This window comes from Ictalurus punctatus, chromosome 4, assembly GCF_001660625.3.
Source record: "Ictalurus punctatus breed USDA103 chromosome 4, Coco_2.0, whole genome shotgun sequence".
In the NCBI taxonomy this organism is placed as follows: Eukaryota; Metazoa; Chordata; class Actinopteri; order Siluriformes; family Ictaluridae; genus Ictalurus; species Ictalurus punctatus.
In genome coordinates this window covers 23763431-23791046 of record NC_071284.1, presented here as the reverse complement: position 1 = coordinate 23791046, position 27616 = coordinate 23763431, and the positions used below count along the sequence as shown (strand labels likewise).

Sequence of the window (27616 nt, the reverse complement as noted above, 5' to 3'; positions counted from 1 at the left end):
AAAAAAAACTCCTCTGTCCTGAATACATGTTCGTGGTGGACAACGTACTGACTGTTTCAAACCATCGACACTAGAGACTCCTTCCATAAGTGATGAATGTTAAATAAATGTCTCGTCATAGAACAGTGATCTGTTTATTATTAGACTCGGATTAAGTACAGTGTCCCTGTGAATGAGAGAAACAGTAACCTGAGCAACAATATAGAAATAATAACCTGTTTGTATGAGTGAATTCATGTAAACCTGTTTAATACGATGTAACATTTGGTGCCACACACGTGCATACACACACTCTATCATGTCATGGTGGGCCTAGGTACAGTTAGGGGCGTTAGATATAACATTATTAGAATTTCCTATCGCGATTATCGTGACCAAAACTATCACGGTATCGGTATTATCACCTTATTGTTAAAATGTACTGAAATTATATTAAAAGTATCGATACACATTGAAATCATTTAAGCAAGCTTTATATTTGACTCTAAACTGGTGACTATAGTTTAAACTATAGTTACTGACTGTAGACCTTAGTGGTGTCACTAAGGTTTCTGCGATACTCGGTCCACGGTGTTCGGCTGCATACCGTTTACATCACTTGCCCACCGCAGCACCGCCCCCACTGTCGTTTTGCTTTTTTATAGTAATAAAAATCATTTAGTTCAGTTAGGGAATTGACACTACAATTAAAAACTACGCACGTCTGCTCAATTCAGCATGAGCCGAGTCGTAGCACAGATCAGCGGGAGTCAGATTTCATTTAGCACGTGACGAGAGTGAGGCGAGAGCCGGGCGACGGGGAGCGGGAGGCGAGAGCCGGGCGACGGGGAGCGGGAGGCGAGAGCCGGGCGACGGGGAGCGGGAGGCGAGAGCCGGGCGACAGTTTCCTCAATTATTCAGGGCTATACAGCAGCTAATGCCCAGGCCAGGGTGGTCCATTTCCTCATATGGACAGGGTAGAGAGGGGTAATAGACAGCAGAGTAACATATATATATATATATATATATATACACGGTATATAGAAATAGTTTACCAGTACACAGTTTATATAACTATGAATGTGGAGCGAATCATTCAAATCACTAAAAATAACTAGGGAAAGGCCTGCATGCTGGGGTGTGGACTGGAATTACAGAGCTATTGGCTAACACCTGACGCTGCAGCATGCTGTTTATCTCCTGCTCCTGCATTCCTGTTTCATCATGCCTAAAGCCCTGCACTTAGCTTTAAAAAAAAAAAAAACTGACTTATTTATTTATTTATTTATTTTATTTTATTTTATTTTTTATTTTTTCTCCGAATAAGCGACACTGGCTTACACATAACCAGTGCAATAAGTGCATATGTGCCAAATTAAAATACAAAAGTGAACAAACAACAGATTGTAGGTTGACAAAATGAATGCTCTTCATCAGCGTATATCCAGATAGTTTGAGCAGATGCTGGCTGTAATGTAGAACAACGTCTTTCAGTGTGTGAAAGTGTGTGTTTAAATACAGACACACAACAACCACTGACCGCTAAACGTTTTTGTGGTGATCTGAAACACAACACTGTGCAGTCCTAGCTAGTGGCAGCTAACGAACTTAGTCTGAGTTCTAGTTTCGGCTTCTTGATAATAAAGACTCTTTTGATGAGCAAGTCGTTTCCTTCTGCTGTGGATTTGGAGGGAGAAAAATCAAGAGATGCTAAACTGCTTGTGCGATTTGACGGTTAAAGTGGGACGTCACATAACGTAACGTAAATTGATATTTTTAATGCTTTTGTAGTGGCGGAATATTGAAAAATTTTCAATCTGTAACGCAGTGTATACCACAGCGCTGTTGATTTTCTCAGTTCTGATTCACATACATTAGTCCAGCTCAGACTTTAGCGCCGGCTCACTCTTTTGTAACCGCTTGTACACGGATTTGTAAGCCTAATAATAAACAGATTAAATAATGTTATTTAAGACTGGAGAGTTTGTCAGAGCCATTTCTGGGTTTTCAGTAATGTCCGCTGCATTTGTTTCTGTCTGAATAACATCAAGATAGAGGAAAGGGGTGGCTGGCGAGGGAACGACTTTTTATAGCTGTCATAACGTAAGCGATAACAGGACGTCCACTTCGTGGACGTTCCACAACATTAACCGTAACTATAAACGGATAAAAAAAAGTACAACGTGTCATTCAATAATGAATGTCTTTAAATTGTCCTTTTTGGCAAATTTATATTTTTGGCATGCTGTTATAGGAAAATAACCAACTTTGGGTTTAATAATCAACTTTGTTTAGTGCTTTCCATGTTGTTTTATTCTTAAGATTATTGTTATTTATTTATTTATTAAAGCCAACCTTCTGTCTTTCATGTTTGTTTATCTTCCTTGCCTCCAATTTGCAACCAGATTGGTCAGCTAAATAAATAAATAAATAAAGCACTTGACATCACTGTGATTTTCTGAAAAATTTAATGCCATGGGATTACATGTAACATATATGCTGGGAGTTAAGGGGGGGAATTGCAAGTGTGAAAGCACGGTAACACCACCCAAGGAAGTAATTTTAAAAAAAAAAGTTTTTTTGAAAACTGCGGCAAGAAGTTCTTGTTCGAGAATAAACAAAGTGATTACAACAAAGTGTAAAAGTTTACAACGAAGACTACGTTCACTTTACCAGGCGGAAGTGACACAAATCTGATTTTTATTTTATTTTTTTCCCTGGACACACAAATCTGATCTTTTCAAATTCGACTTGAGCCACTTTCTCGTGACATGAATGAAACGCATCGGATCAGGATTCGTGCAGTGTTTTCCCACTGCTTTTCTGTGTGCATGTCACTAACATCATTATCCAGTGTTGACAGAGCAGCAATACGATGCGACGCAGGCGTGAGTTACTAGCACATTTATTTGTAGCGTCTCCCGAGTATGGCGTTTTTAAGCCTCGCCACTAAGTATCAGAGACATTGTTTTCAGGTTGTCCATCCAAGCTTCTTGTTAGTGTCATATCTCAAGAACGAATGAGTGAACGTTTGTATGATTTTTATTTATTTAGTTAGTTTTTATTTGGAATTATATTTGTAAGCAGATATCAGCGGAAGAACTGATCCGATTTTAGAGCTGATCCAAAACAGGGTCGAGGTCACAGCAAGGTCAAATGTCTGGAATACTTTTCTTTTCAATAGCTTACTTCAAGTGTGAAGTATATTTTAAGGGTCGTGCTGGCGTACAAACTAGCAACTAACAAGAAGGATTAACCCCGTTGGTGGCAGAAGCCATTGGCGTCGAGTTCAACTTGTTTGACGCTCGTGCATCGCGCAAAATCGACAGTGATGTGTACATGCAGGGAATTTCAAAGGACATGCATGTTAAAAGATAGATATGGTTCACCAGCAGTTGAATCATGAAGAATGTGAACCATCAAGATAGGCAAATCTGATCTGAGAAAAAAATCCTAATTGTGCAGCGTGTAATGTGAACGTAGCCTAAAGGCCTTTTCACACAGGCTGTTTAATTTATGAATAATAAGTGAATACAGAATTCAAAACATGCATGCAACGTCACTCTAGTCTGAAGTTCTTCTTTAGTTTTGCCCTGGAGCTCTGAGACTAGTGTATCTATCAAGTAAGGGACGTTTATACCCTCCAGGTTTTTATCATCCACTGTTGAAGACTTTGAGAGCTGAAATATAGAGGCTGAATCACATGATGCAAACCACTCATCAGCAGTAAGAAGCCAGATTTGAATTAACAAAGAAAAACAGAAATGAGCCACAAAGGTTCTGGAACCAAGATTAACCTCTGCCAAAGTGATGGAAAGGCCAAAGTGTGGAGAAGGAATCATGATCCAAAACATACAAGCTCATCTGTGAAACATGGTGGAGGTAGTGTCATGGCTGCTTCTGGAACAGGGTCACTAATCTTTCTTTCTTGATGATGTAACCCCTGATGGTAGCCGCAGAATGAATTCAGATGTTTACAGGAACGTAGCAGAAGGATGAATTCAGGCATTAACAGGAACATTTTATCTGCCAATTTATAGATAAATGCATCCAAATTAATTTGGAGGAACTTTATCATGCAGCAAGACAGTGATCAAAAACACACTGCCAACTCAACACAGGACTTCATCGGGGGGGACTGGCCAAGTCAATCACCAGACCTTAACCCAATTGAGCAGAATTTCACCTCCTGAATGGAGAAACCCCTACAAATCAAACAACAACTGAAGGAAGGTGCGGTAAACCAATAATATGATGATGCCAGCGAGTCCCAGTCTTGATGCAATCGTTAAGTAAATATTAAATAAACCAAATATTAAATGTTATTTACTTTCATTTACTTCAAGACTTATCTGTTCCTGTACTTTTGCTACAAATTGAGTAGACTGATACAAAAGGTTCTGTTTTATGTTGTTCGACACATCTATATGTGAACACTAGGAAATAAAAGCCGAAATCATAATCTCTCATCTCATGTCCGTCTTTTGATCTCAAACCCAAATGGCTTTGGTGTACAGAGCAATCAAATAAATTGTCTTTGCCGTTCCAGTCGTTTTGGAGGGATCTGTATCAATCTGAATCATTGCTCGCGTACATAAAAAATAAATAAAACAAAAAACGTTTTTTGAGTGACTTCTAACTGTGTGCTGAGGAAGAAACTGCTTCTGGCTTCAAGATGGCTGCTGTGGCTGTTTTTAGCTCTGCGATATCATTATCGCGAAAGCCAATGTGGAAATAATTATCAAATGCCACATTGTGCAGCTGCAGATAAGTGCGGCGTACAGTGTCGGAACCCACACTAGCAAGCATGAGATACTGAACAGTGTGTGTTTCTGTTTATATGGGGACTGTGTTTGTAATGCTGGCCTCTGTCAGTGAGAAGAGAAAAGCCACTTGTAATGACGACGCTTGTAATGATGTGACTGATTAGCACTGAATGATGACGTTATTTTGAGGTTCCTTTTTGTAAAGCTGCACTGCTCCACTTCATTTTGTGTGTGTGTGTTAGTTTCATGTGTGGGTATATATTTATACACATGGGAAGATTACTGTAGAAATAAATTTCATTTGATTACATTTATATATTAAATGGTAGAGATAATAAATGAAAATATTAAATGAAGTACATTTTATTCTATATAAATACGCTTAGAAATTAGTTTCTAGAAGTAATAAATTGGCATTTATTTAAATAATTATTGATTGCTTTGGATGTGATGTTTCTAGTGTCCTTGTTGCTGTACATTTTTATTTTTTTATTTGGCCGTGTTTTTCTTTTTGTGCAGAATGATTTGACTGAGAAAGAGCAGCGATGGGGAGCGAAAACGGTGGTGGGTTCTGGACATCAGGAACACATCAAGTGAGTCATAGTTATTATCAAAACAGTTGTCTCACAGTTTTTATTTTTTCCCCCTAATGTCTGTGTTACTGTTGTTTGTTTGGTTTTTTTTGGTGAACATCTGTGATACAATTTTACTAGGGCTGCAACTAACGATTATTTACATGATCAATTAATCGGCCATTTTTTTTCTATGATTTGTCTGATTTTCAGTACCTTTTTTATTTCGTACCTTGTCACAAATAGATCGCTTACAGATTGCTTCAGATTTAGTTATACTAAACAAGAAAATTTACTCTGCAAACACACGAATATAGGATATAATGACAATAAACTTGAATTATACTTTTTTATTTTATTCTATTTCATTGCCCTAATTGGATATTCAAGAAGTCATTCATATCATATTGCTTAGAGAATTGATATTAGAGTTAGATCTTAGAGTTTAGATATTAAAGAAGTGGTATTAGAGGATTTTATATGCAGTTGTTGCAGCTATAAATACAATGCCTAATGCCTGAACGGACTGCTGTTCGTTCAGCGAAGCAGGTTCAATATTCAGTGTGTTTTTCCTGCTCCTTCAGTATCCACGAGCTTCGTGAGACGGTGTCGTGTGAGCACAGTGATCTGAAACAGCGGGAGCTGGATACCATGCCCAAAGCTTCGCATGGTTATGGAGGAAAGTTTGGTGTTCAGGAGGACCGAATGGACAAGGTGAGAGACGTGTGCCTCTTTCACTACTTTTTATTTATTTATTTTTTTAAACCCCCCCCACACACACACCTACTGCCTTTCTTTCACTTCTTGTTTTTGTCTTTTTCACACTATTAAAACAAAATGAGAATTGAAAATGACTAAAAATCTTCTTAGAATCAAGTGATTGTCTGCTGAATTATTGTCAAGATAGCTTTGATAATACAGAGGAAAAACCAGGATATTTATACATTTAGGGTTTTTTTTTTTTTTTTTTTAAAAATGAGGCATGTAATTTAATAAAAATGCTGAATGTAAAACAAATCAGCATGATCAGTATCAGTACATCACAGAACACTGGAAGGGTTCAGTTATGTAGGGGGACATTGCTGGTTAAAACAGTTGTTAAGAGGATCGTTCTTGCCACAAATGACGGGTGAGCGTAATTAATAAACAAACTCATGTTTACTATTTACACTCCTGTTGCTCATTACCTCCTTGGTTTCCTGTGTAGATGTCCCTCAGTTATTTAGCACACATTGATCTACTTAAGCAAGAGTGGCGTGTGGCGATATTTATTTTCTATAAACAAGAATATAGAATAAGTGCTATTTCTGACCTGCTATTGCCGAATGTCCTGCTTATTTTTGCACAGCTAGCAGAAATGGATCCTGAAGAAATTGGTCAAAAGTTCTGAAACGGAATCTAAAACCAAAAGAGGAACTCACCAGTGAATTACAATTATGATGTCATAGCTTAGAAATATTTTGCACAACCACGCCCTTTTTGTAGATTACGATTTGAAATAAAGTGCACAATGTATCGAAAGTCTGCTTTTCTGATTTTGCTGGAGTTCTATGAGGCTTACGCTTCACACGCGCGGTAAAATACAGCGCAATAAGTTGCATCCGGTGCGGGAGCTTGAGTCTCACGCGCCTCTGACTGGGCCAGTGTGGATTGAAATGGAATCGAATGAGGTTTTGGTGCAGTGAGGTCTTCATGCCTTGTGTGCTGCGTGAGACGTCATCACTACTCTCTGTTACATTTGGAAGGAAGCTGGATTAGTAGGCAGGGTTTGAGCTCCAGAGAAAATCGGCCCCGTTCACAAGGCAGCATAAAGAAAGACGTCTTCTGAGACGATGTATCTTGGACAGATTTGAAGGAGCTCCAAATGTGTGCTTCCACTGGGAAGGCAGTCCAACATTTCTGTCACTGGTATGTCGTCCACAGCTGGGTCAGACTGGGTTTGGCTGCTGATGTGAGGTGATTTTTTTTTCTCTATGAAGCATGTTCTATCAGCAGGGTCCTGGCTCACATTCTTTCTCTTTATTTACTAATAAAGAAAGATAACTAATTTTACTTGTTGATATGAACAGTTATTCTATAATAGCTTTAGGACTGCAATTACCACAAACAGTTTGCACTCAATTCTCCATTAGTGAATAGTTGATAACTTGGATGTCTACAAAATAGACTTCATATGAAAACCGTAAGGAATTTCCTGGTTTCACTTTTTGACCATGCAGTACAGAGTTATAGAAGGGATTTATGTATAATCGCGCTGTCCAGTGTCACCCAGATGAGGATGGGTTCCTCTTAAGCTTTCTTCCTCATATTGTCTCAGGGATTTTTCCTTACCACCGCCACCTCTGGGGCCAGAGTGTGTGCAGTACAAACAGCAGATGGGGCAGTGTGCCGTCCTGATGCCCACACATACACAGACTATTCATAACTTCATACTTGGTTCAAATCCCAGCCATGGTTGGGTCCTTGAGCAAGACCTTTTAATTGTATCTTGTCTTGTTTCATTTTTAACCATATAGTTTTACACAGGTACTCAGAGCTCATTAACAAATACTTGTCCATCACCTCAAGATATTAGGGGAAGAAGTTAAACCACTGCTTGGATGTTTAACCTGAAATGTTGCGGTCTAAAGATAATGTTGTGATTTAAAGATAAATCATATACTGTAGTAAATTGTGTACTCTAAGTTACAGGCATTTGCTCCATTCACACATTAATGTGAATTTGGGCAGAGTTAAAGATTACACTGCAGCTCCTTTCACAAGGGTGTTTCTTAATTTGGACAAATTTGAAGGAATATTGCATATGGGTTTCTTGTCCTTGAGTTCTGTTTTTCAAAAGAGAGCGACAGTAAAAAAAAAAAAAAAAAAATTAAAAATGGAGGAGCCACTACATATGGTGGTAAGTTTAGAAATGAATGATCAGCTCATTCATTGTTTGGCTAAAAGTACGAAAACTACCATGTTAACTCTGGGAAATCTTCGTGTTGTTGCAGTCAGCTGTGGGTCACGAGTATCAGAGTAAACTGTCGAAGCACTGCTCCCAGACAGACACGTCTAAAGGCTTCGGGGGTAAATTTGGAGTTCAGAGTGACCGTGTGGACCAGGTACAAATTCACTTCTTATTTCATTCAGTTTGTCCATAATGATTGTAATGCAATTTAAATAATGTGTGTAGGATGCCATATTTTTAAAAAATTGTTTGAGTTCTGTCGGTTTATTCTTTTTTGTTTGTATTTTGAAATGTATGAAACTATTTTATATATATGTGTGTGTGTGTGTGTGTATATGTATGTATGTATGTATATATATATATATATATATATATATATATATATATATATATATATATATATATATATATATATATATATATATATATATATAATATAATATTTATATTTATATTTATGTATGTATATGTGTATGTATGTATATATGTACACACAATACTGTGCAAAAGTTTTAGGCACATGCAAAGAAATGCTATAGAGCAAAGTTGCCTTCAACATAATGACATTAAATGTTTTTACATTAATAAAAATACTATACAGAGTAGTAAACAGTAATATATAAACAAGCTCAATATTTGGTGTGACAATCCTATGCTTAAAAAGTAATGAGTAGTGTCAGGTAGAATTAGAGCAGACTTTGACTGTCGCACTTGCTTCTTATTTTTGCAGCAAAATCCAGCAGCCTTCATTGTGTTTTTTTTTATCTGTAAAGTGTCTACCACTTAATATGCTGCTTTCTTTACCGACACACAAACATTTTACTGTAACATTTAATTTTGTGCTGGAAAACGAATGGTTTGAAATCTAAAATGTTTTTGAACTAACTCAATAATGTAGAAGTCATTAAGAAATAAAAATAAATCTCTAACAAAGGTTGTACTAAAAGGGGGGGGGAGGTTGGTGCCAAGACTTTTCCACAGGTGTGTGCATAAATAAGTGTGTGTGTGACAAATTTTGATGTATGTTTAGGAAATACAAGTCTGAGGCATCCTATGTTTTAATAACTTATTACAAATTTACATTTTGAATTCTTCCACCCTCAATCAGTCTGCTGTAGGGTTCGAGTATGCTGGGAAAACAGAGAAACATGCCTCACAGAAAGGTGAGGCTCACTTCTTTCCTCTTTTCACTCATTTCCTGGAGTGTGTGAGAGCTTGTTGCACTGTTCAGCTTCATGTTTAGTGAATAGTCCTTTTCTGATATGCACACATGCTCGTGCTTGCTTTTATGACTTACATATGGGTGACAGATTAAAGGAAAAAGCAACTTAAAGTGTATTACTTAGATAGTGGACCACCATTGGGCGGTCTCTGGGACTGTACTGGAGGGATGAACACCATTCTTCCAAACAATATTCCCTGGTGTTTTGATTATGTACGATGATAATTTTTGCACTCGGTAAACCATTCAGTGAGCCCTCGTGCCCTTTGGATGGGAGCACTGTCATCCTGGAAGAGAGAACTCCCATCAGGATAGAAATGTTACATCATAGAGTAAAGCGTAGCACTCAGAAAAACGTTATACTGGTTTGAGGCGACGCTTCCATCTAAGGGACATATGGACAGTAAATCCCCCTACAGCATAACAAAACCACCAGTTTTTCCTTTAATTTGTCTTCTGTCTGTACTGTAATTTGTTTAAGCAGCTTCTCTGCCTTAAAATCAATGTACTGATGTACTCTTGCTCCTGAGTTAAACTTCTTCATATAAGCAATTCTGTTATTAGTGCTACTTTTTGTTGTGTATATCAGGACTGTAGATAGCTGATGAGGTCACAGTTACTTAGTCCAGGCTCTTGTTATCTCAAAACTGGATTATTGTAACGTAGTACTCTCAGGCCTCCCAGCCAGCTCCATCAAACCGCTACAGATGATTCAGAATGCAGCAGCATGCATAGTCTTCAACCAACCCAAAAGAACCCATGTCACATGCCCTCTTCATCTCCCTCCACTGACCTCCTGTAGCCAGGAAGGCCTTGATAAGACCTTGTCTGGAGCAGGACCCCCCTACCTCAACAATGTCCTTGAGGTTTACATTCCCTCACAATGTTCCCTTCGATCAGTTAACAACCGATGCCTGGTAGTGTCTACTCAGCACCGCATGAGGTCCATCTTCAGAACCTTCAGACTGACTGTCCCTCAGTGGTGGAATGAACTTCCAACCTCAATCCAGACAATAAAATCTGTCACTCTGTGCACTGCTCCTCTAGAACTCAATCAAAAATCTTGTATAGTAGCACTGCTTGTTTTGTTCTCCGCTTAATATATCGCTTTGCTTTTATTTTCTCATTTGTAATTTGCTTTGAATAAAAGTGTCTGCTAAATGAATAAATGTAAACGTGTACACGTATGGCCTAGCACTAGCTGAAGAGACATTAAGTTAGTTTCCCAGCAAACATTAGCTATAGCTGGGGCAGTGGTAGCTCAATGGTTAAGACATTGGACAACTGATCGTGAGATTGTGAGTTCAAATCCCAGCACTGCCAAGCTGTCACTGTTGGGCCCTTGAGCGCTCAGATGTAGAAATGAGATAAATGGTAGTTACACTCTGGGTAAGGGTGTCTGCCAAATGCCATAAAATATGTTTGCTTGATTTGATGTTCACTTTGTTTAAACAAGGAAGTCATATTGACATGTAATTACATGTTACATTACATTATAGAAAGGGATTGTAGGACTTAGATTTCTAAAATTGAAATCTTCACACCAAATGATGTTCACAGAACACAGAAAACCTCACGTAGATAGATATCTCGATAACTCTGTCACATATCTGAATGAAGAATAGCATGGGTGAACATTGGGGTACTGTTAGTCCCAGTGAATATGTACTGCTAGACCTGAGGCTTTCAGTAGTGTGCGCTCTTTAGTAGTGTGAACTTTAACATACACTCACTGTCCACTTTAGGTATACATGCTCATTCATGCAATTATCTAATCAGCTGACGGAGTGTCTCATGCACAGTGCATAAAATTGTGGAGACGTGGCAAGAGCTTTAGTTAATGTTGATTTGTTTTTGTTTGTTTAAGCCTGTCCTCCTCAAGGTTCGACATGTTGCACGTTTTGAGATGCTTTTCCACTCACCACGATTGTAAAGAGTGGCTGTTGGTGTTACTGTAGACTTCCTTTCAGCTTGTACCAGTCAAGCCATTCTCTTGCGACCTCTCTTCAACAGAGTGTTTCCTCCCACAGACCTGCCGTTTAACAGATGTTTTTTTTTTGGTTTTGTTTGTTTTTCACATTCTTCTGTATAAACTCTTGAAGCATAGGAGATGAGTGGTTTCTGCAAAATTCAACTTTCTGACACAAACAACCATGCCACAGTCAGCGTCACTGAGATAACAGGTCTGATGTATGATATAAAGTATAACTGAAGCTCTTGGCCTGTATCTGCATGATTTAATGCTTTGTGCTGCTGCTGCCGCCCGATTGTCCCGTTGGATAATTACTTGAATGTGGAGGTGTCCAGGTGTTCCTAATAAAGTGCACAGTGAGTATGTGGTGTTAAAGTTCAGTCACAGAAACGTTAGCTCAGTGGTGAGGTTTCCATCCAAATGCAACTGGCTACACATTGTGTGTGTGTGAGAATCTGTGCTTTATAGTATCTGTATGATGAGCTGGTCCTGTTTTTCCAACGTGTTGATTGTAATCGATACAAGTGGCTGCGTTTGGATGGAAACCCTCAAACACACCGCAGCTCTTCCGTCGGATCCCTGCGTGTTTTAAACTCTGCTTGCTGCTCTGTGTAATTTCTGTTGCTTTTTTCCCCACAACCCCCGCTCTCTCCATGATTGGCTGCTGCGGTGTGTTTGTGTGTGTGTGTCCCAGATTACACCAGTGGTTTTGGGGGTCGGTATGGTGTTCAGACTGATCGTGTGGACGAGAGCGCTGTAGGCTTTGATTATCAGGGAAAAACAGAGAAACACGAATCCCAGAAAGGTTTGTTTCCCGTGATCCTATTGCCTGTTTTTTCTTTCCCCTTTGGTAGGTTAAATATTTCAATATTTATCTTGTTTTTGTTGCGGTTTGATTGTGTGTAATTGACTTGGTGAATTTGATAGTGTTCACGATTAGATCATTTTAAATAACTGTAATGATTCCCTGAGATTGTAGGCCGCTGTATACATGCACATGGAGAACTCCCAGTAACAGCATTCATTTATATATGATGGCTGTTTGCTTTACTCGTTTCTGTATTTGTTTATCCGCAGATTATGCTAAAGGATTCGGTGGGAAATATGGAGTAGAAACTGATAAAGTGGACAAAAGTGCCGTGGGCTTTGAGTACCATGGCAAAACGGAGAAACACGAGTCACAGAAAGGTTTGTGATGCACGTAACATCCCCGAAACCATTTAGACCAAAAGTTTAGCAGTACATGGACTATACTGTCTATGTATGAAAACTGCACATGTAGAAGAATCCACAGCTGATTATTTACCTATAACGGCATATCCCATACTGTCTTATACCTCAGCAGTTTGCAAAATGCTTACAATTTTTATAATAATAAAAAAATATTAAAGAACATGTCTTGCTTTTTTTATGAGGATGTCCGAAAAGTCTCTATATAAAGGGTGAAGTTAACACTTTTTAGCAAAATGCTTTACAACTTTTACAAACCATCCTCTACACGATTGGTGTTTCTTTGTAAACACACACGGTCGTCGTTCCCACTTGTGTCAACACGTCTGGTGTTATTCATGTCATTGCAAGTCCATCGCAAGCTTGCGACAGCTTTCTGATCCAGCCATTCGAGTGTTTTCAGCTTTCATTCTTCGTATGTTTTGAAATATGTTTCATGTCCACTCCAGACTACGTGAAGGGCTTTGGAGGAAAGTTTGGTGTGCAGACGGACCGTGTGGATAAATCCGCTCTTGGCTGGGACCATCAGGAGAAACTGCAGCTTCACGAGTCTCAGAAAGGTAACACACACCTCCGTTGATTTATGTTTCTGAAAGAAAGGAAGTTTTACCGAAGCTGAAGTTGTGAAACATAGGGATGTGACCGTGTGAAGCATGATTTTGTTTTCCCCTGTATTATAGTCGAGTGAGAGAACCTTGCTGTCAGTTGTTGATGGCTCTTTACCACTGCCTTTATGTCTAAATGCTGGTTCTTAGTCCAGTTTTCCATCAGAAAAGAGCCAGTTCTCGATTGAGCATATCAGCTTCGTTTTACCCCAATCAATTTTCTTTACTGTAGAGTCCTCACACAGTTGTTGTTGTTGTTGTTGTTGTTGTTGTTGTTGTTGTTATTACTATTATTTTGTTTACTCTGGGTGTTAGTAAAAGATGATGCCATGGTCTGGCTCTTAAACGTTTGTGCTTTCTAATTTTGTGCAAGTTGCATGATGAATTTGATGGGGTCATCATTAAATAATTGATTGATTGATTGATTTATTTATATATAATATATACACACACACACACACACACACACGTGTGTGTGTGTGTGTGTGTGTGTGTGTGTGTGTATATATTTATTTATATATATATATATATATATATATATATATATATATATATATATATATATATATATATATATATATATATATATATATATATATATATAAGATATGTATATATATATATATATATAAAATATGTATATGTATGTGTGTATATATGTATACGTGTTATTTACTTTTTTTTTCCCGTTTTAAACTGAAGATGCAATGCTTTGGCTCTTGAACTGGCAAAAAAAAAAAAAAAAAAAAAAAAAAAAAAACAGTCCTTTTGAACAGATCCACTGGATTCCTAAGTAGCTCACACTGGGTCACTAAAAGGGCTTTATAGTATAATGTTGGCATGAAGCATCAGCTGATGTACTTTTTTTTTTTTTTAAATAACCTTATATCATGCCATTTATTCTAGTTTTTAAAGAGATGTAAGTACAGTGTATACCGAATATACGAATGTATATTATATGTAAGAAATAAGGCATGATCTGATGCTGTAATTAGGAAAATAATCAACAGGTTGATGTGAAGAGGAGCAACCATTACCAGTTCAGAATTGTTATTTTCATATATGCACGTGTGTTTAATTCGCTTATAGCAGGGCCAGTAAGGACACATTTTTATCAGCACGTCTCTAATTTGAAGTGTTTTCTACACCAGTATTAAACTGTGCTCCACCAGATCATGTTTCATTTGATTGTTTTTGTGTGTGAATGCTTAGTGCTTCAATGCCACTATTTACAGGGTGTCCTCAGGTCTTGCATTTTATACCACAAACATTCTAAATCGAACGATTCAAAGGTATTTGTTTTACAACTGAATTGACTCTGCACACCCCAACTGCTCTAGGATGCTCCTTTCGAGAAAGCATTTCACTCGCTGCTACCTACAGACACTCTGATGTAATATTAAGATTTATTTACACGGCGCTGCTTTAATGTTGGTGTTTTTCAACTATTGCGTGTGGTGTGCCGCTAGGGAATTGGGTTTCTTTTCCCTGTTCTGTGTCCTGTCTGTCTTGTCATCTTTCCATGTGTCTACATGTCTGTGTCTTTGCAGATTATAAGCGTGGGTTTGGAGGGAAATACGGGGTGGAGGTTGAGAAGCAGGATCAGTGCGCACTTGGCTTTGACCACAAAGAGAGTCTGGCTAAGCACGAGTCTCAACAAGGCATAAGTCTCCGTCCTCTTTACCCACAAACCCTTCTGCTCTGCTGTCTCCGTGCTGAGACACACCCACTCTGTTGTGTGCAAATGTGCAGGCTTATAAATATCCCGCTTCTTAAAAAACAAAACAAAACAAAAAAAAACAGGCGCCCTGATTTTGCTGAGTGACGCACATCCCCTGGTCAACAAGGGCGAAGCTTAGGTTCAAATTGATCAGATAATTGCAACCTTGGACAAATAACATGGCATACAGTCGTTTACTTGATGTTAGGTATTGAGCTTGATTTTAAATAATTTTAAATATACTTGATGAAATGGTTTAGGTCAGCAGTTCTCAGAGTGAGATCTGTGAAACATAGCTAGCAGGTCCTGGAAGTTTGGATGTTCTGTCAGTGGAAAGGTCAGTAATAAAACATATATGGTTCTAATAAATAACCTGGATATTATTGTACAGATTTAAATAATGAGTCTAATATTTGAATAGTTGTATTATGCTAATAAAATAAATCTACTGAGAATGGGATGAATTTATATATACATATGATGATTTTATATATACATATATTTTTTAAAACAGTTTAATGGGTCCCTGGCTGCCAAAATTTGAGAACCTGTGACTTACATTTAAGCAAAATCACACAAGCAAGAGTGCAGTTATATTGAATATTGGCACGACTGTGATCTGGCGTAGTCACCATGGTTAATAACAGCCGTGCCGATATTCAGTATTACCACATGATTGTGAGTGCGATTATTGGTTTTATACAACAGTTCTAAAAACAAGGAATCTTCAGTGCCCTCCACTAATATTGGCACCCTTGGTAAATATGAACAAAGAAGGCTGTGAAAGAGTGTCTTTATTGTTTAACCTTTTAAACTTTTTGTTAAAAAAAAATAAAAAATCACATGTACTCTGCTCTCATGGATATCAAACAATTGCAAACACAACACAGGTTTACAATTATTGGCACCTCTGAGTTCATATGAGAAAAATATATTTGAAGTATATTCCCATTGATGCTTAATTTTGATTTTTTTTTTTAAAAATTGTACACTTGGGTGACTAGGAACAGGAAATTGTTCAACCATGACTTGTTTCACGGGGGTATAAATATGAGGTAACACATGGGCCAAATTCTCTCAATCATTCATAACAATGGGTAACAACCAAGGAATATAGCGGTGATGTGCGGCAAAATGTTGTTGAGCATCACAAAATGGGAAGTGGCTATAAGAAAATAGCACAAACACTGAAAATTCCCATTTCCATCATCAGGGCAATTAAGAAGTTCCAGTCAACTGGAAATGTTGTGAATCAACCTAGAAGAGGACGTGTATTATTGTCTCAATGCACTGTGAAGAGGATGGTTAGAGTGGCCTAAAAATCTCCAAGGATCACAGCTGGAGAATTGCAGAAGTTATTTGTGTCTTGGGGTCAGAAAATCTCCGAAACTACAATCCGAAGTCACCTACATCACCACAAGCTGTTTGGAAGGGTTTCAAGAAAAAAAGACTCTACTCTCGTCCAAAAACAAACTCGAGCATCTTCAGTTTGCCAGGCACTACTGGAACTTCAAATGGGATCGGGTTCTATGGTCAGATGAAACCAAAATATAGCTTTTTGACAATAAACACCAGAGGTGGTTTTGGCACACAGAGTGGTAGCCATATGGAAAAGTACCTCATGCCCACGGTTAAATATGGTCGTGGCTCTTTAATGTTTTTGGGTTGTTTTTCTGCCAGAGGACCTGGACATTTTGTTAGGATACATGGCCTCATGGACTCTATCAAATATCAACAGATTTTAAATAAAATTAAAAAAGCAGAACTATGATCCAAAACATACATCAGAATCAACACAAAAATGGTTTACTGACCACAAAATCAAGGTCCTGCCATGGTCATCCCAGTCGCCTGACTAGAAACCCATAGAAAACCTGTGGGGTGAACTGAAGAGGAGAGTCCACCAGCATAGACGTCAAAATTTTAAGGATCTGGAGAGATTCTGTATGGAGGAACGCTCTCAGATCCCTTGCCATGTATTCTCCAACCTCATCAGGCATTATAGGAGAAGACTCAGAGCTGAGATCTTGGCAGAGTGAGGTAGCAAAAAGTATTGACTAAAAGAGTGCCAATAACGGTTTCACACCTATATTTAACAAAGATATATATTTTTAAAATAAACCTGTGTTTTGTTTGCAATTGTTTTATATCCTTGAGAACAGAGTAGTTTTGAGATTTTTATTTTTAAATTATTTTTTTTAAACAAAAGATCAAAAGTTTAAACAATAAAGACAATTTTCACAGCCTTCTTTGTTCATATTTATCAAGGGTGCCAATATTAGTGGAGGGCACTGTATAGTTCTATAAAGTTATGGCCACTGTCACTAAGAAGTGGAATATTACATGGTGAATACAGTCGAGTGAAACGTCCCAGTGCGGTCATAGGAAATATAGTCACACTTGGAACGATGCTCGACCAATCAAATTAGTGGACCGGAACTAACGGTTATATAAAATATTAAGTCGTTGTTGGGGAGCTTGGCTGGCTACTAAACATCATTTAGCTGGCTAAAGCTTAATGTAACATTTGATCACCATCAGTCTTTAAGTTCTTCTGCCCAAGTTTGCGATTGGGTTATCAAGTTTAACTTGAGCTATGCCTTTATTGACACTGACTCAGCATCAGGATGTGCTCTGCAAGACCCCTGTGCTCCAATGTGACTGAATCTCCTGTGTGCATGCTCAGCCTCAGACCTGTGGAGAAACACGATATACACACGATATGCACACATTTTACACATACAATATGCACACTGTCTGTTGCTTAGCTTATAGCAACACTCAGCCCTGTATGACTGCTGCAGAATGTGTCGATGATGAACATGGCTGCTGAGAATGAGTGTCTCCTCATGCTCCTGCGCGCGCTGCCCTTTCTTCTCTTTCCCTGATGCTTTTCACTATCGCTCACAAGCTTCCTTATTCTCTCAGAAATGCTTCGATGATTCTGTGCTTCAATATTCTGATGATTTTCTTCCCCTTTTTTCGTTACTCTAGATTACTCCAAAGGGTTTGGAGGGAAGTTTGGAGTGCAAGAGGACCGAATGGACAAGGTAAATCCTGCTCTTATTACCCACTTCCAAAATAAGTATACCTTAGCTATGAGCTTAGTATTGGCTGAAATGTGTGCACATACGTGTGTTTTCAGAGTGCAGGAACATTTGAGGATGTTGAGAAACCCACTGCTGCTTACCAAAGGACCAAACCAGTAGAAGCAGGTAACAAGCATTTTACCTCCCCCTGTAGTTTTGCACTGGCACTTTCAAGGCTTATATAGAGCTAGAGCTTTAAAACCCATATAAAAGACTTAGTCAACTTTAAATGGCAAAAAAAAAAAAGAACGGTGGTCTATGTTCTGTCTCATTATCCGCTGAGAGTGTACATGTGTGACTGGTTTCAGTCGGGAGAGGAACCGGAAGCATTAAGGCTCGTTTTGAGAATCTGGCCAAGCAGAACGAGGAAGAGGACAAGAAACGGGCACAGGAGGAGCGAGCCAGACGACAAGCCAAGGAGAAGCAGGAGCAAGAGGAAGCCCGCAGAAAGGAGGTGTGTGTGCGTGCATGTGTGTGATCAAATACATTTGTATCTTTTCTGATTAGATTGGATTTAGAGTTTTCAATCAAATAACGTTGTTATTATTAACATTTCTCAATTCACTAACCAAAGATTCACTCATACCTATTTCTTGGTTATATTTTCAAATTTTACAGTATTTCATTTGAGGTCATGTTCTTTGTAGCGTGTGTACATGCGTGTGTGTTTTGATCCTGCACGTTTACTTTAGGTGAGCACCAAAGCTAAGGATCCTTCCCCTCAGCCCATCCCCACCTCCACCACTCAGACCCACCAGGTAACTCTTTTCAAGTTTAAACAATTTACTACAGTCTTGCACTACTCGGAGTACTTATGATGTAAGATTTTCCTTGTTGACTAACAGGAGTCTGATTTAAGCTACTTGTTTTAAGCTACTACTCCAAGGACAAACCAAACACACTCACATTTACACCTAGGGGAAATTTAGCCACTCCACCTACCGGCATGTTTTGGGGATACAGTATGTGGACGTGGAGAGAACATGAAAAACGCCGCTCAGGATCGAAGCGGGACCCCTGGAGCTGTGAGGCGGCAACGCTACCCGCTGTACCGCCATCACGCCCAGTACTCCATATGGTTCTGTTAAACGTTGCCTGTTTGTGTACTTTCTATAAGCAGTTGTTGATTGCTCCATTTTCATCAGTATCAGATTCCTGATTCACACAAGAAGACAGAGGAGACCGAGGAGCACGTGTATGAGGTAGAGCCGAGCACAGAGCACGAGGAGCTCTACCAGAACCCAGATGAGGATGAGCAGTACCAGGCTGCAGGTAACGTCTCCACAAACCCATTTCACGACATGACACGACAATGTGGAGAGAGACTCATTTATCCATCAGAAATTTTCACTATCCACTGTGTGACATATTATCTGCAAAATTGTGATGTGTTGAATTTGCGGATTTAAGATTATATAATTGTTTTTTGAGACTTTCTGTATTCCTTTCTTTCTTTCTTTCTTTCTTTCTTTCTTTCTTTTTTCTAATTTAATGTGTGAACAGCTTGCTTGCCAACAGTTTGTACTTGCTGGTTAGCTACCAAGCCACTAATTGCCATTAGCCCTGGAAGACAACTACATCTTCACTAGCATCAACCTATTAACTCATCCCAAAATACTTTTTAATATTTATTTATTTATTTATTTTTAAGTCTAATACTACGAAAATATCAATCAATGGCTTACAGTAGACATAGTTAGCTTGTTCTTGTTGGTTAGCAAACACAAGACACTTTGCTAGCTTTGCTAAGTAGGTTGTTTGACTGTATTTTACTTACTGTAGTTTACAATGTTTTTGGCCTCCAGTCAACATTTGGTTTATTGTGTGTGTGTGTCAGGAACTGCTAATCATGTGTGTTTGTGCGTATTTGTGTCTAGATACTCAGTCTTATGATTATGGCGAGGACCTGGGAGTGACTGCTGTGGCTCTATATGATTATCAAGCTAGTGAGTGAAACAATAGACAATCTTTTTTGTGTGTCTTTGGTCCTAAATACATACTAGCGCATACACGTATATAAAATGTGTGTGTGTGTGTGTGTGTGTGTGTGTGTATATATATATATATATATATATATATATATATATATATATATATATATATATATATATATATATATATATATATATATATATATATATATATACACATACATACGTACGTCCGTGTGTGTGTATGTTTTTCTGCAGACATTTCATTAAAAGTACAAAATGTCTCTTAACCCCAAACGTAGTTGATGAGCCAAGACATGTTGGATATCTGACATGAAGCTACAAAGTAGATGCCAGTCTTTCACCCTCACTCAGGTCTTGAACAGTAGTCTTGCTTCAAACGCCATCCATAGGCTACAGAATCTCATTTTCGAATAAATTATATTATTACGATACTTCTTTTTCTTTTCTGATTCCGATACTGAAACATTGTATTGTCCATAGCCATTAACATGCCAAATCATAAACACCACAGTGCACGTGCGTGCACAATTACAGCCTCGCTACTGTTATGGTAATGATCAGTACTCCAGAATGAACTTTTATCAGAACCGTCCTGAAACTTTTCAGCCATCTGTGCAAAAAAAACAAAACAAACAAAAATAAATAAATTGGCCGTTCCAAATATTACATGTTTTATGTTAAATATTTTACACTTCTATTTTTACATTTGTTTCTAAGTTGAAGTTATTGTACTGCCATGATGCAATAAGCTGCTTTTGGATTATTTTTATATCTGTATATTTTCTGTAGCTGAAAGTAGAGATTACTATGGCATGTAATTTGCAACTTGCTTTTATATCGCACTGCCATGATTAAAACTTATCACAGCTTTGAGAATTCTCTATAGAAATGCATACACAATAGTCCAAAAACATTTCTGTTTCTACTAGTGATATTAGGCAGCACAGTCACACATTGCACATATCATATAAAATTTACCCTCGTGGATTAATTGTTATGATGTGTATGTTAGGCTAAAAGAAGCATTTTAGGATCTACATTTAAAGCACCTTATAAAGGAGTCTGGTGAAAACCTCACCATCACTGATGATAACCGAGTGGCATGGTTTTCATGCTCAAGTTAACTGTTGCTATGGGAAATGGAGGATACCATGGAGTATGACATTTAAATCTCCACAGTCGCCTGACACGTCTATCCACCATCTGCAGTCCGGTTTTCATTTTTTAAATTTACAGTTTAACATCTGACAAATAGATTTACATCGACTTGCACTCATCGCTTTATCTCATCCACAGGATTAGTGGATGGCGATGTGCCGAAACCCTGGCTACTGTTATTATCTCCTGACCTATGTTATGTCTCTTAATACTACATTGCGATACAAGAAATGTGACATTCAAGGATAGAGTTGTTACAGTATCTGGTATCTTCTCCAGAAATTTGATCACATTCTCTGTTGAGCTGTGACCTTAAAAAATTTTCATTTTGAGCTGGTAGTTGAGGAGGGAAAAAAAAAATTACCTAACACATCTTGGCTGATTAACTACATTTGTCACAAGGGGAACACTGTGCAGAGTGATCTTTTTTTTTTTTTTTTTTTGCTTTTTTTGTACTGAGATATTTCTTTAATTGCATAGCGTAATTTTTTTTTTTTTTTTTTTTTTTTTTTTTTCCAATATTTACAGCCGGTGATGACGAGATCTCCTTCGACCCCGATGACATCATCACCAACATTGAGATGATTGACGAGGGCTGGTGGAGGGGCGTGTGCAGGGGGGCTTACGGACTTTTCCCAGCCAATTATGTTGAAGTCCGGCAGTAAGCCCTGCCCATCAGCCTTGCCCAACTCCCTGGAGGAGAAGGGATCTCCTTTGCACACCTTTCCATTTGTATCCCTTTCGTTTTCCTTCGCCTCACTGCGATGCTTTCGGCATCCTCAGGTCTTGCTCCTCTCTTCCTACTTTATCCCTTCCCCTTTTCTTTGCCCAAGAATAAGCCCTGCTGTATCCCTATTCCTGAGCAAAATCCTTCCTTCATTGTCACACGTTTTCCTCTCCTTGTTGTTCCTGTTAACATTTAACAATAGTGTAGTTCACGATGGCACCAAAATGCAACATAATTGATCAACTGGGATACAATCTTGGCTTCGGGTTTTATTGATTGCGTACATGCAAGTGTGTGAAGATGCAAGGACTTCTAACAGATGGTAAATTTTGGAAGGGTTGGTGGAAGATTTGGTGTAAAGAACCAAAAAAAAAAAAAGATGTGTATTAGAAAGGGAATGCTGTACATTTTTGGGTGGAGAGGCAAATATATGGATTTGAATTCCTGCCCAAAGTACATTAATGCAATCCAAAATTGTAAAATCATTATTATTATTTACACTTTTCATGGGTTTGACCTTTATGGATTTGCGTGCATTCCAACTTTGCATATGTGGTTTTGCCGGGTTAGAGCTGCAATTTGTACATTGTGGTGTTTCAGCTCTGCCTTTTTGTCTCTCTGTTTTGAGAGTACAATAACAGCTGCAGATTTACAAATCTAAGTATGAAAATGCGATTACAGAAACGTGGTTTTCATTGATGTATAATACCATTCATTTTGACTGGTGTTTTTTTTTTTGTTTTGTTTTTTTCTTTCATTGCTGCCAATTACATAGTCTGAGACACTCTGCAAATCCTTTCACACTATGTGAATCTGTAGCTTCTTAACTCGACGTGTTCGGCATTGGCAAAACTAACAGAAAACAAATAAACATATAATATGACCAAAAACATATAACACTAAAATATACTATAACTTACTGGTATACAATAACCAAAGTGCTACCAGTTGAGTTCAGTTCTTTCCGAATGTTATGGCAGGAAATGTCTTTAAAAATATATATATATATATTTTGTTTTGTGAAATATGTATTGAGCCTGAGCAGCAGGAGAAATGTAGATAAGATTTCTTTATGTGCGTCCTGGGCATGCAGTGTTTTTGTCTTTTGTTCATGTCTATGTACGACTTGTGGTTTGTAACTCGGAGCCACTGCATCGTTTTCTTCCTGACCAACACAATGTTGAGAGGTTTTATGTCCGAGTCTGCTGGATTGAGTGCACTTTTGATTTGGAGTTGCCCTTATAACGGCTGTCCCAGAAGTGAAACCTGAACAGAATAATGATCAAGTTATCTTGGTGTAACAGATTCTAGCATTTGGGACATCCTAAAGATGAGTATGCATGAATTCTAGTGTTTAGAACAGAGCTATAGAGCGAGCTTGATCTTATCTGAGGATATGTAATGGACCCATTCTGGTGCAGTGGGATTTTAATTCATTAATGATGCATCCATGACAAAGTAGCAACAGCTAATCTTTTGGGTTTGGGGTTTTATAAAAGTGACCTTCTCAGATCTGTTATTTTTATCTGTATCTTGCTGGCTTACCTCTCATTACATGCCTGTTTTTTTTTTTGTATGAAATGATATTTCAATTAATAAAACATGGATAGTTGAAATAAACAATTGGAAATGCTTGTTTCTTCCTGTAAACAAAAGAGAAAAAAAACTGGAGGAACAGCTTAATTGTGTTCCTGTTGTCAGTATCTTCATCAGCATTTTTGAGTGTTTTTACCTCCACAAACTATGCATTGTCTATTGCTAAGGGCTCAGGTGGTACAACAGGTTGTCCACTAATCGTAGTGTTGGTGATTCGATTTCTGGCCCACATAACTCCACACGCCGAAATGTCCTTGCGCAAGACACTGAACTCCAAGTTGCTCCGAATGACATGCTAGGGCCGTGCACTTTTTGTTTTGGAGTGAAATCTGGCCCAAGACAATCGATCTAAATCAATTGGTAGTCAAAAAAGTGCAGGTCGAGCGATGACTGATGAACACAATGGGAAAGGTTAGACTCAACACAGACATAAGTGAGCCAGGTGCTGAGACTGTATAATGCTGAGGCTTGTACTTTTTAACAGAGCCCTCCTTATAGCCCAGTCAGCTGTATTGTTCCTTATCAGAGAAGGGTGATAATGACCTACCAGTTGTGCTGGCACTTTCAACTCTTGTTTCAACAGCTGTAGATGGGGTTGGTTCTGCCCCTCAGTCACCTGACAGCTACCTATGAAACTCACTCTAAAGATGGACTTTGTGAGAGAGCTGAACAATGTGGTACGACCCAAAACCTCAAATCACTCTTTTGCATGGCACCTCTTATGGCAGAGTTTGCTACGCCACAGTACAAAGACTTTACTGACACCTTTCAGGGAGAATTCAGATAGACCCCATCTCAACTGCAACCCAGACCACCAGGGTTCTGGTGAATCATGAACAGGTTGGTGTTGGCCAGATGCACTGCTGGTGTTCTTGCGATTTGGAGCTATATGCCCAGATATGAGTTGCTCAAATGAAAACTTACACAGGAAATGCCTTTCCATTGGAACAGGCATTCCAATCTGCAAAATGTGAACCCTGTGTAAGGGAACTGTTTGACAGCTCACTTCAGGATATGGCCCAGGTGAGGGCACCACACCCTGGTTTTACTTTGCAGTGCCTACAGGAGATCCACCTCATAATACTGACTTCTGGTATAGGCATCTAGTAGGCCTCATCTGTGCCATGGGGCAGACACCAAAGCAGCTTACTTGTTTCAGTGTCAAGCGGCTAAATTAATTGAGAATGCTAGCAACTCTATTAACCCAATGTGTGGGTTATTTTGCTTGCCATTCAGATTCATTCAGGCCACCATGTGCAGTAATGGCATCTGTTGAGTATGTTGGCACTATTTATAGTAGGACAGTAATTCCCCTGGGCCTGTTACAACTGTGGGCACTCCAGACATGGATTATTAGCCTGTGACTGGACCACGTGCACCCCAGACTGAAATGCATTGACCGATCAGCCATAAGATTAAAACCAAATGCCTAATACTATAAATAGGTCCTGAATACCTTTCAGGTTTCTCATGAAATTGTTGGTATGTTGGCCAGTTATTACAAACAGTTCACCAGGGGTGGTTTATCACCAGGATTCATTGTCATTCAGAATCTGTCTCACCTTGCTGGTATTTATTGTAAATACATCATGCATCACTACGTGACTTTTGTTGGAATATCTCATCCTGCATGCACAAGGTGGTATACAGGTGCTTTATACAAAAAAAACACAATTACAGTGGTGGTTGAAAGTTTGTGAACCCTTTAGAATTTTCTATATATCTGCATAAATATGACCTAAAACAACTTCCTAAACGCAGATAAAGAGAACCCAATGAAACAAATGAGATGAAAATATTTATACTTGGTTGAGACAAAAATATTATACTTGGTCATTTATTTATTGAGGAAAATTATCCAATATTACATATCTGTGAGTGGCAAAAGTATGTGAAACTTTGCCTTCAATATCTGGTGTGACCCCCTTGTGCAGCAATAACTGCATCTAAACATTTCTAGTGACTATTGTTCAGTCCTGCACTTCAGAACATTTCTATTAGATTAAGGTCAGGACTTTGTCTTGGTCGTTCAAAAACATTAACATTATTCTTCTTTAACCATTCTTTGCGAGAATGACTTGTGTGCTTAGGGCCGTTGTCTTGCTGCATAACCTACTCTCTCTTGAGATTCAGATCATGGACAGATGTGCTGATATTTTCTTTTATAATTCACTGGTATAATTCAGAATTCATTGTTCCATCAATGATGGCAAGTCGTCTTGGCCCAGATGCAGCAAAACGGGCCCAAACCATTATACTACCACTAGCATGTTTCTTGGATTTGATAAGGTTCTTATACTGGAATGTAGTGTTTTCCTTTCTCCAAGCATAACACTTCTAATTTAAACCAAAAAATATATATATTTTGGTCTCATCCATCCACAAAACATTTTTCCAGTAGCCTTCTGACTTGTCCATGTCACTATTAACAAACTGCAGACAGGCAGCAATGTTCTATTTGGAGAGCAGTGACTTTCTCCTTGCAACCCTGCCATGCACACCATTTGTTGTTTAGTGTTCTGTCCTGATGGTGGACTCATGAACATTAACATTAGCCAATGTGAGAGAGACCTTTAGTTGCTTAGAAGTTACCCTGGGTTCCTTTGTGACCTCGCGGACTATTACACGTCTTGCTCTTGGAGTGATCCTTGCTGGGTGACCACTCCTGGGGAGGGTAACAATAGTCTTGAATTTCCTCCATTTGTACACAATCTGTCTGACTGTGGATTGGTGGAGTCCAAACTCTTTAGAGATGGTTTTGTAACATTTTCTAGCCTGATGAGCATCAACAACTCTTTTTCTGAGGTCCTCAGAAATCTCCTGTGTTCGTGCCATGATACACTTCTACAAGCATGGGTTGTGAAGATCAGACTCTGATAGATCCCTGTTCTTTAAATAAAACAGGATGCTCACTCACATGATTGTCTTCCCATTGATTGAAAACACCTGACTAATTTCACCTTCAGATTAACTGCTAATACTAGGGGTCCACATACTTTTGCCACTCACAGATATATAATATTGGATCATTTTCATGAATAAATAAATATGATTTGGGGGGGGGGAACTGCACGTCTGGCGCATATATATACATATATACATATACATATATATATATATATATATATATATATATATATATATATATATATATATATATATATATATATATATATATATATTTATTAAGGGGGGAAGTTCAACATTGTTTTTTTCAGTAAATAAGACAAGCCTATGAAATACTGGGAGAGTGTAGTCTGGTCAGATGAGAGGAAAAGTGAACTTTTTGGCCATCATACTACACACCATGTTTGGAGAAGAAATGGCACTGCACATCACCCTAAAAACACTGTGTGTAATATCATACATACATACATACACACCTATATCTGTATATATATGCTTAAGTGTTTTTACAGGCAGCCAGTTAACATAAACTAAGGAGGATGTTTGTCATATTTGGCTAAACATCTTAGTGTTATCATGAAACTACCTTTTTGCACCAGGTGCTATTCAAACTTCTAAAGGACATCTTGGAGTTTATATAAGGGCTTGAACACCTACTGGTCTGCATGCATACCTTCTACCAAAATCAAGCTCTATGGTGTTAATCAGTGAATACTCACATTATTTCATAAATGCTAGATTTATTTCTTATAGTTAGGTTTGGTTTCCATACATTAAACATTTTGGGCAGGAAAAAAGCAGTCGCAGGAATTGATCTTCTTTGACATTTTAATAATAATTTTGTTACTTTCTAAATAAGAGGATCTGCACAAAATTACAGCAACGTAAAGAACATGAACACAAAAATAGAGTGAGGCTAAAAGGCTTACCTATTTAAAAAATAAATAGTAGCTGAATGTTGGGGATGTGAGGCCTGACGGTGAAGTTCAGCGTTTCATTGAATTCAACTACTACTTTAATCTACATTTTCACACTCAGTGAATGTGGTGTCACATTTTCCATTGATAAATAGCTTTATATAGAGAGTGTAGACGTGGCCTGTGTATACATTTACAGCATGTCAGGTATACACATATTTTACAGAAACTCAACCATTATGATTTAGTAA

The 27616-nt window shown here is 38.3% G+C and overlaps 1 protein-coding gene across 3 annotated transcripts in view; it reads left to right on the top strand.

Moving 5' to 3' along the window:
* LOC108264592 (src substrate protein p85) overlaps window positions 1–23568 on the top strand; it is a 31882-nt gene extending 8314 nt beyond the window's left edge. The window contains exons 3-17 of one of the 3 annotated variants that reach the window (XM_017466263.3): window positions 5265–5338; window positions 5902–6031; window positions 8311–8421; window positions 9376–9430; window positions 12156–12266; window positions 12539–12649; window positions 13141–13251; window positions 14847–14957; window positions 18011–18066; window positions 18162–18231; window positions 18414–18559; window positions 18798–18863; window positions 19251–19377; window positions 19983–20051; window positions 21747–23568. In XM_017466263.3, coding sequence (XP_017321752.1) covers window positions 5265–5338; window positions 5902–6031; window positions 8311–8421; window positions 9376–9430; window positions 12156–12266; window positions 12539–12649; window positions 13141–13251; window positions 14847–14957; window positions 18011–18066; window positions 18162–18231; window positions 18414–18559; window positions 18798–18863; window positions 19251–19377; window positions 19983–20051; window positions 21747–21883 — 1485 coding nt within the window. In that variant the 3' untranslated portion in view covers window positions 21884–23568. The remainder of the gene's footprint in view (window positions 1–5264; window positions 5339–5901; window positions 6032–8310; window positions 8422–9375; window positions 9431–12155; window positions 12267–12538; window positions 12650–13140; window positions 13252–14846; window positions 14958–18010; window positions 18067–18161; window positions 18232–18413; window positions 18560–18797; window positions 18864–19250; window positions 19378–19982; window positions 20052–21746) is intronic. The other 2 variants (XM_017466266.3, XM_017466265.3) reach the window with 2 other exon arrangements.
* Window positions 23569–27616: the final 4048 nt, after the last annotated feature.